Source organism: Ahaetulla prasina, chromosome 3 (assembly GCF_028640845.1).
Source record: "Ahaetulla prasina isolate Xishuangbanna chromosome 3, ASM2864084v1, whole genome shotgun sequence".
NCBI classification, from domain to species: domain Eukaryota; kingdom Metazoa; phylum Chordata; class Lepidosauria; order Squamata; family Colubridae; genus Ahaetulla; species Ahaetulla prasina.
Genome location: NC_080541.1, coordinates 72,966,318 through 72,976,202, shown reverse-complemented (window position 1 = coordinate 72,976,202; position 9,885 = coordinate 72,966,318). Strand labels below are relative to the sequence as shown.

Below are 9,885 nucleotides of genomic sequence, written 5' to 3'. Positions count from 1 at the left end.
AGCAGTAATCCTTATTTGACAACAAACCCTTCAAATAATGACTCATACCCCTGGGACACTCATCCAATGCCAGATACTTTTATTTTTCAGGTTTGTTTTCCATTTCATTTAACAAAGCTCTGTAGAACAAATGGAACAACATAAATGAACAAAACATACACAAAACCATACTTATTTTTTCCCCAAGGAAGCTAAATAGAGATCTGTTATCAAAATCAAATTCATTACTTTGCTATAAACTAGGGATTTCCAAATTTGGTAACTTTATGCCTTGTGGACTTCAACTCCCAGAATTCCCCAGAGTTGAAGACCATAAGTCTTAAAGTTGCCAAGTTTGGAGACCCCTGCTATAAACATTTAAAGACAAATATAGAAATACTTTATCCCAACAAAGCACATGTTACTCATGGACTTCATGAGTGACTGGGAGGCCATTTACAGTAGCCAGAATACTTTCAACCATGCTTTCCATCATATGGCGGCGGGCTCGTGAAGTTGCAGTTCCAATGTGGGGTGTTATGATGACATTCTTTAAATTCAATAAAGCATGATCTCTGAAGGAAAGAAAAGAGGAAAGTTGTCTGTTGTTTTTTTAAAACTTGATGTGCCACACTTATGGAAACTGAGCTGAATATGGGTCTTTCAAAGTTTTTAGAAAATAGAATCAGATCATTAATATTCTGCAGTCCTTAATTCAAGTATCTCCTCACTTCTGCTTCTGGTAGCACAAAAGCGCAGTAATGGGGAATACCCAGACCCTGTCCATTTTTTCTTGGAAGGGTTTATTATCCCATAAGCCACTTCGTAGGAGAGTACTGGCAGCAACATAACGTGCAGCCAATCCATCTTGCAGAAGAAATGTGTTTTCCACTGCAAGCATTGGGAGTTCTGAAGAGAGTTGAGGATTGTAGCATTTATCAGTGGACTCAGTTTAGATGTTCCCACAATACAACTGATTGTGAAGAACTGGGACATAGATTTGGACAGGGATAAATCTAATCCTTTCATGGCTAGTTGACTGGATCAGTTGATCCTTTTTTAGTATCCTCACAACACGTTCACCCAGCTAAGAGGGTACAATGCTGTGTATACTATATGTACAATCAAGCTTAACTACTGAGAAGACCAAGCTTAGCCAACTAACTGGGTGTGTCTTGAAAAAAGTTGAGCCATGGGGAGCCGGTCATTCTTAACTCAGTCTTCTCATAGAATGATGGCTGTGGGAAAATAGGAAGGAAAGCTACACTGTCTTGAACTTCTGAATGCTAGGCAAACATAAGCATATAAAAGTAATTGATCTTTAACATTTAATTTTTACTCTCTACTACTTCCATTTCAGTTCCCTGTGCTTTCCTGTGGCCAGCAAGACCAATCAGTCTTCTAAGGTCCTTACGTTGTTTTGAGTTGCTCCACAGGGGAAGCTAGTGTTCTAAGCATTTATAAGATCTTCTTCTGGGGGAATATCTCATTTGTCTTAGAATATTTAAAACTAACTTCTCAGTGTAACTAGGGAAATGACGCATTCACATAATGAAATTAAAACCTATAAATATGTATAAATCTAATGTTTAAATGCTTATAAATCTAAATATAATTCTTTGTGTGCATATTTGTTGTTTTCTCTACAATATTAATTAGTTTGGATTAATTAATTTTTACACAAAGCAGGAGGTTGAACATGTAATCATGTTCAACCTCCTGCTTTGTGTAAAAATTAATTAATTTTTACACAAAGCAGGAGGTTGAACATGTAATCATGTTCAACCTCCTGCTTTGTGTAAAAATTAATTAATCCAAACTATATATATATGTTTCCTTTCAATGTTATGATTCTTTGAGTTTGAATTCAAAGCTTAGTGAACAGCTTATACCAAGTTAACTCCATAATTGCTGTCTATTTATCTTAGCTAAAAAAATATATGCTGCAGATTAATTTCACATTTGGAGAACTTAAATCAACTCACTGCATCACATAATATTCACGGAGAAAATCTATCCATGTTGTTTCTAGGAGTCGACAACACACATCAATCAATAAAGTAGTATACTATTTAGTCAAATATAACCCTACTGATTAATAGAGAACATTTATTTTTTTTTTGGCATCAATGGCTGACTATTTTATCTTAAATAATCCGGCAGTCTAGATGAATCAGAGATGAGTCAGAATAGAATACCTAACATGAAAGAATAAGCAGTGACATATAAATTCTAAATGCATACATTTTTACCTTGGCAGTGGCTCTGGATACGTTACATCCAAAGCTGCAGCCTTAATTGTTTTTGTTTGGAGGGCCTTCAGAAGTGCATCTTGATCAACCACTTGACCTGAATTTAAAGCAAGTAAGAGAACAATGTTTTTACTAGCTCTATCAAGACATACTGCTTTCCAAGCTTAAAAGGGAGATTCATTTCTCTGAATGAGAGCAGTAAATCATTGTTAGATGTGACATACCACTTTCACACTAAAAGATTGACATTTCTGATGACAGCCATGCTGGAAAAAAAGAAATTCCATATATTTTAATGAGGAGCATTTTGAATGAATGGGAGTCTAAGCTAATGCAATCTTATCATAAAAGGAATTTGGGGTTATGAGAATTAATCAGTTAATACATAACAATAACTCAGTTCGAAATTGTTGAGAAAAAGAAAAGTTCTTGATTTGAGGGTTAGTGGAGAAATCCTTTTGACCTCTTACAACTCTACGAAGCAACCATAATCAAAATATTGAATTATGTTTTGCTTAACACACTGCAGCACACAAATATTGTAAATGTGAAAAGAGGCAACCAAAATGATTAGCAACGCCATACTATAGTGAAAAACATGAATAATGTGCTACTGCCCTCAGCTTCTTACTGCCAAAACATTAACTTTCTTGGCAGGAGAGGAATGGTTAAGGAGTGTGAATTTAAAAAATACTTGACATTTCAGGAAATTTGGAATGGAAAGAAAATGAAAGCAAGCATAATTCCAGGGAATTAATAAAGGAATTGCTTTCCCTTATTATAAGGGAAAGGAATACAAGAGTGCTTATTTTAGAAAAATGATAAAGGAAATGCTTTACTGTTACCTGTCTGCTGTATGTGTACATTTGAGTCTTTAATTAATATTTTTAGTTCTCAGGTTGACTATTACTTCAAGGAGGTGTTTTAGATAATGACTAACATTTACAAATTAAAGCGAAATTTCAGTATCTCTGCTGTTAACTGAATTTGTTAACTGAAAATAGTCCTTTATTCACTATGTCCCATGTATGGTGTACCTCTGGAGATCAGAAGCCCAAGAGCAGTAAGTAGCAAGAAAAATAATCCTACTGTAAAATAGATACAGGTAGTCCTCAAACTTACAACAGTTCATTTAGTGACCATTTGAAGTTATAACAGCACTGAAAAAGTGACTTACGATCATTTTTCACACTTATGACCATTGCAGCATCCCCATGGTCATGTGGTTTACATTTGGATGCTTGACAACTGGTTCATATTTATGACAGTTGCAATGTCCCGGGGTCACATGATCATCTTTTGCGACCTTTGACCAGCAAAGTCAATGGGGAAGCCAGATTCACTTAATATGAATATGTTACTTATTTAATAACTTCAGTGATTCAATTAACAAATGTGGCAAGAAAAGCGTAAAATGGGTCAAAACTCAGTTAACAAATTTCTCTCTTAGCAGCATATATTCTGGGCTCAATTGTGATCATAAGTTCATGACTACCTATAATGGCCATCAAAGCATTTCAGGAGAACTTTCCTTAGAGCAATAAGGAGAGATGCATTTAGGGAAATGTTGGCCAGAAATTCTAAAAATGGGATGGGGCATGAACTGGGAAGAACAAGTTTAATCCAGTACTGGTATTTGAAAATATTACAATATCTCAAGCTCTTTAATTGGGAGATGAGGCAGCTGAGTTATATTCTATCTTAAATTTCCCTGGCAGAAATTTTATTTGTAATTCCTTACTTTCCCTCATGTCATAAATGATTTTCATTTCTTCTCATTCAAGGAAAATGTGGCTATATTGAGTTTGAAATCATTATACTACCTCTACAGATGTTGATAAGAGTGGCAGTGGGCTTCATGAGTTCTAGTTCCTTTCTCCCAATCAACTTGCATGTCTGAGGGGTCAGATTCACAGTCAGCATCACGAAGTCAGCTTGTGGAAGCAAATCTTCCATCTTCTGGCAATAAACTGCACCAACAGCTTGTTCATCTGCCTCATTTCTGCAGGGCATAAGTCATTTAGTTCCAATTATTAATGTTAGCAATATTTCCACTGATGTTTCATACCTCCATAGAACTAGTGACAAAGGCAATCTGAACATATAGGTACATCCAGTGGTAGGATTCAAATAATTTAACAACCAGTTCTCTGCACTAATGATTTCTTCCAACAACCAGTTCAACAAACTACTCAGAAAGTTAACAACCGGTTCTCCCGAAGTGGTGCGAACTGGCTGAATCCCACCACTGGGTACATCTACAAGGCCTCTAACCTGTTACAAAGATGTCTTATTCTAACCATTCTTGAAGAATATCACCTCATCATACAGTCTTCTTCCCATTCTCATACCAGCACTAATACTACTTAGGTTCATACTATATTAATCTGATTCAGTGTTGAAATGCTTTTTTTCTCTCTTCTCCCAACACAAATCTTGATATATGTACAATATATATTGTTTCACTGGCAAGTATAGTGTTGTGCCTCGTCCTCCCTCCTCTCCTCAGCCGGGCCCCTCCCGTCTACACCCGGGCCTGTTATCAGACTCCGAGTCTGATAATGAAGATGAACGGCCTGTCATGCCTCCAGCCCCCGGCCCTGGCCCCATGCCCGGAGAGGATTCCAGGAATGAACAAACAAACCTGACAAACCTCACTCCTACAGCATGTGAGCAGGAAGCCAGCCATGTGCTGGAATTACTGACAGCAGATCCAGATGAAGAGAATTCAGAGTGGGAGGATCCTCGCTTCCGGAGATCTGAGAGGCGACGCCAGCAGGAAGGAAGGAAGGGGCAGGCCTGGATAAATGCTGAGTCATGGAGCCACACCCCACAGCCTATATAAAGGACCTGCTTTTGGCATTCCAACCTTGAGTCAAGCAAAGTCTTATCTAGTTTGCTGATATCGGACCCTATCGCTGAAGTCACAACTTGGACTCCTACCTGCCCTGATAAACCTTGAAGGAATTTGACAAGCTGCAGAGGCTTCGTTGCCACGCTTCCTAGACCCGGTCGTCGGAGGGGGAGGGGGACACGACATATAGTGAAAATGAAGCAGGTCTGTCTAGCATAGGGGGTCTCCAAACTTGGGAACTTTAAGACTTGTGGACTTCAGCTCCCAAAATTCCTCAGCCAGCCATGTGAAAGTCCACAAGTCTTTCAGCTGCCAAGTTCATCCTGAGAGTTGAAGTCCACAAGTCATAAAGTTGCCAAGTTTGGAGATTCCCTGGTCTAGCTCCTACTGGTTTCTTTGGATGATGCAGGCATGCCTTCCCCAGCAACATTCATTTATGGATTTAAAATATACCGTATTTTTCGGTGTATAAGACGCACCAGAGTATAAGACGTACCTTAATTTTGGGGGAGGAAAACAAGAAAAAAAGAATTCTGCCTCTGCCTACCAGCATCAGGATCTCACTTCCATTTGGATTTTGATAACAGGAGCTGCCTGGGGAAGCGTGGAGGTCGGGACTTGCTTGGCGAAGCAGGTGCTGCACAGGGGGCAAAAGGTAAGGTGCTGCCACCCAAAAACACTGTTGCTGCGATCTCCGCCGCCTGGAGATCTCCGCTGCTTCCCCAGTTCCAAAAATGGGTGTGCAGAGACAAAGAAAGAGCATCACATTTTTGGGCGGTTCCAGGCAGCAGAGATCGTGGCAACAGTTTTCAGGTGGCAGCGCCTTGCCTTACACCTGCGCTGCACCCAGCAAGCCACCAGTTCTCCAGTGAGGCTGAGGCATCGGTCAGACATGGGTTGCTACAGCCGGATCTGCCTAGAGACTGAGTCATAGTTTTTTGACCGCGCCCCTTCCTCTTTCCTGTTTCGACTCAGTCAGCCTGACAGAAACATCTCTAGCAGATCTGGTTTCCAGCCCATTTCTGTTCGATTCTTTCAGAGTCACTGTGAGTTTTTTGACCAAAAAATTTCCTTTTTTTAAGCAGGAAACATACTGGTCTGCCAGGCTTGCTTCAGTCTAGCAGAACCATACCGGTCTACTTACCTTTTTTGGGAGCGCACCGGTCTACCTTCTTTAAAAATAGAGCCACTGGTCTACTAGCTACCTACAGCGCTGATCAGCTGTAGTGCGGCCCTTTGAAGCGCCACGGCAGATGCAAGACTGTTTTCATGAGGACACGTGGTTGTGCAATGCACAGAGGCCGACAACCTCTGAAGGGTGGGGGGGCAGGTGGGGGGGGGCTACATTCGGTGTATAAAATGCACCCAGATTTTCACCCTCTTTTTGGGGGTAAAAAGGTGTGTCTTATACACCGAAAAATACGGTACATTTATGAAAGATTAGGAAAAAAGTACTGTTTTATACAGGTATCCCTGCAATGGGAGTCAGATGGAGTTATTCATAAGAATAACATAAGAACATAAGAGAAAGATAGAAAAAGGTAAAAAAATTAGTCTATCTATGATCTAATATGAGAGCTGGTTACCTTTGGTTTCTGTTATGATAAAGAATTTTCATCTCAAAAGCTTTAGCTCTTTGGGCCACCTTGTAACCAATCCGGCCCATTCCAATGATTCCTAGAGTTGTACCAGTTATTTCTTGTCCCAACCAGTCCATATTAAAATGTTTAGTGTCAGGGGAAACTGCAATCTGATAACCTAGAGATGTTTAAAAACAAACCAAAAAGAAATGGATTATGGTAGTACGAAATCGGTCAATACTCAATAGCGCAGGTCTCACTCCTTTGTGGCAAAGTATATCGACCTTATTGATTCTGAACAGTGAGCGGGTACCACACTGCTGCTGCTGTTATTTGTAGCAAGAGCTCAACTGCCTTGGAGGGAACCTAGAAATCTTTCTTCACAATCCTAGCTACGATGCATAGAGATTCTCTGCTGAATGCATTAATAAGTTGTTGTTCAGAACACGCTCTTTGTTTTTATATTCCAGAATTGCATTATGGCGTTAAAATCAGTCTATGGAATCACTAGAGTCAAATTTAACTTTGCTGGGTTTGAAAGCTATGATGGGTAAATCTGTACACTGGATTGGAAGTAGAAAAAAAAGAAACGGGATGCGGGCAGTACTCAAAACCAGGATTGCTCTGATCTGCAGAAAAACCTCTCTCTACAGAATGTGTCCAAAAGGTTGAGCGCTGCTGATCTGATAGTTCAACATAATCCTTTAGCAGAGGCAAACCTTGCTAGTTCTTGGATGGGAATCATGAGAACATTTCAGAGTTGAAGATTAAACTGGAAGATTTTAAATGTTCTGGGTCAGTGGTCACCAACCAGTGGTTCGTGGACCACTGGTGGTCCGCGAGAAAATTTTAGTGGTCCGCAGAAAAATTATTTGCATTTTTTATATTGCACTAAATACTATTTATCTTTTTAAAAAAATCATATTAGTGGTCCTCAGGATTTAAAATTATGAACTTAGTGGTCCCTGAGGTCCGAAAGGTTGGTGACCCCTGTTCTGGGTCAAAGACAATGGCAAAATACTTGGTTACATTGTACCTACAAGGGAGTCTTTTTAAAACAATACGAAACCATGAAAAACAATTAGGTTGGAACATAAAAGATTTAAACAGTCTCTCTCCCCTTCCCCACAATAAAAGAGAATATTTGTTGCTCAGAGTTGAAATGAGGAATCCTGGAAGCACTCTGCGGTTATCCAAGCTAGGTAACATCATCAGTGCACTGATGATGTTACCTACTTGGGGTAATGAAACATCTGCAAGAAATCAATCACGCTCAGAGAGCACCAAGGACCCCTCAATCTCTCCCTTCCCCCATCGTACTGTCATTGGGTTGACAAAACTTAAATTGTACCTTCTACAATCCTTCTAGCGGAAGCCAGCATCAAAGCCATTCCTATATCAGCTGTTGAACTGGACACTGCAAAAGGTGTATTGGTTACTCTTATACCAAAGCCAAAGATCAGTTTTAAATCAAGATGGTCTATTCCTACACCCGAGACTGCAATCACTTTTAAATTACGTAGCTCTTCCAGAAGATCCCTAGTAGCTTCAGGTTTATAGACCCACATAAATATTGCTTGGATTTTTTCATTAAGCACTTGCTTGTTTTTCAGATATTCCTGCATGGTGACAAGTTTAAGATGTTTTTCCAGAAACTCTACATGGTCTTCATAAACTCCATCTGGACCACCAATGACGTTTATTAATGTATATGGTAGCTCCCGTTTTTCCACAATCTACTTAAACAAAACCAATAGATATTAGTTTTATGACACATACTTCTATAACAACAGCATACAATTATTAATGTACTGATCTTAGAAAAGCGTATTGATATTTTAACCTTTAACAGTTTTTGAGAGATCACCATTAAAAATAATATTCTTTTTTTACCGATGTTAAAACTCAGACATTTGCTTGTTCTCATTCATTGAAATTAACACATTGTTTAAAAATACACATCCAAAAGATGCCAGGTTTTTTTAAAAAATGCTGCTATACTGCTGCAGATATACCATTTAAAATTGCCCCCTTTGCCCTCCTCAAAGCTCCCCAATTCTCTCTCCATTTCACTTGATTTAAAGCACAAGTTTGCCAGAGATGATCAATGGCAGTTTTTGTTCATGTTCCTCTTTTCCCATCTCGATAAGTATAAATTACCTCGCTAAAAGTATCAGCCATTGCACAAAATAATGCAGCTTAGCTTGCTTCTGAAGTGTTACTTGTTTCAAAGTACACTTTGGGAAGATAATCTTTAAATATCTCCCAGCCAGAGTTCCAAAGAAGCCAACAGTGAAGGACTTTGGAATTTAGAGAGTATACAAAGTTTTCCACCTCTGTTTTATGTTCACAACCAATTTCTCTCTCAAGATGGGGACTGGCTCAGCTTATCCAGGAAGCTTGTACTGGTGAATGAGGATTTGAAGAGAGAGATCCTAGTTTGAGATTTTATTGTCCTTTTTATGTAAATCGAGTATCGCTCTTTAGTGAAATTCTTAATTGAAGGCCTCTTATAATTTTTCTATTGGTTATTGCTGTTTTGGGAGCATTGTCTTAACCACAAAATAGCTATTTTAAACTAGAATGTAAGAGAAAATATATATTTATCCTAATCTTCAAGAGTATTCCTTTCAGTTGAAATTACTTATACAATAATAGAAAAATCAGACAACTGGTATTTTAAACAAATATTTAAAAATGGTAGAGCAGCAGCATATCAAGGAAAAGCCTTTTTTTTTTGAATCTGTAAGTCTCTTGAAATTCAAACTTTAATGTGCATTCTGAATTATCCAGATTCTATATAATTCAAGCTACAGTATTCTCTCTTCTATTAACAAAGAGATCTTTCATAAGAAAAGGGCAAAGTTTAATGGGGAACTTTGAATCAAGCTGTAACTTAATAAGTTATTTGTTAAACTTTTCTCTCTTAACCAAATGCAGCTGGATTATTGTCTTGATCATATTTCAGTCTTTGTATTTCAGATGAATGCGTCTACTTAATTTTCTACTCATAAAGTACAAGTGTAGTTGACTTTGGTGGGCTTATGCCATTTAAAAAACAACCACCAAATGCTAGAACCATAATGCATTTCGTTACTGTTTCATTATGTTAAAGAAATTATGTAGGTACAAACAAAGAGCAAAAATACTGCTTTTTTAAACTTTCTAATTATTGCATGAGTATTCTAAGTTATCATTCAAGTCTTTTTATAGATCAGAA

At 38.4% G+C, this 9,885-nt stretch overlaps 1 protein-coding gene across 1 annotated transcript; it reads right to left on the bottom strand.

The window, feature by feature from the left end:
• LOC131196254 (probable 2-ketogluconate reductase) lies at positions 1–9,759 on the bottom strand. Its single transcript, XM_058178819.1, has 6 exons — positions 8,826–9,759; positions 8,017–8,401; positions 6,672–6,843; positions 4,055–4,233; positions 2,232–2,328; positions 1–554 (listed from the first exon to the last, which is right to left on the bottom strand). The coding sequence occupies exons 1-6, from the start codon at positions 8,844–8,846 to the stop codon at positions 401–403; spliced, it is 1,008 nt and encodes a 335-aa protein (XP_058034802.1). The 5' UTR covers positions 8,847–9,759; the 3' UTR covers positions 1–400.
• Between the last annotated feature and the right edge of the window lie 126 nt (positions 9,760–9,885).

Coding starts and splice junctions, on each gene's coding strand:
- LOC131196254 (XM_058178819.1), bottom strand. CDS start 8,846: ATGGCTGATACTTTTAGCGAG. Junction 8,402..8,825: donor TGGCTGATACTTTTAGCGAG/GTAATTTATACT, acceptor TTGTTTAAGTAG/ATTGTGGAAAAACGGGAGCT. Junction 2,329..4,054: donor TCTTATCAACATCTGTAGAG/GTAGTATAATGA, acceptor CTTTAAATTCAG/GTCAAGTGGTTGATCAAGAT.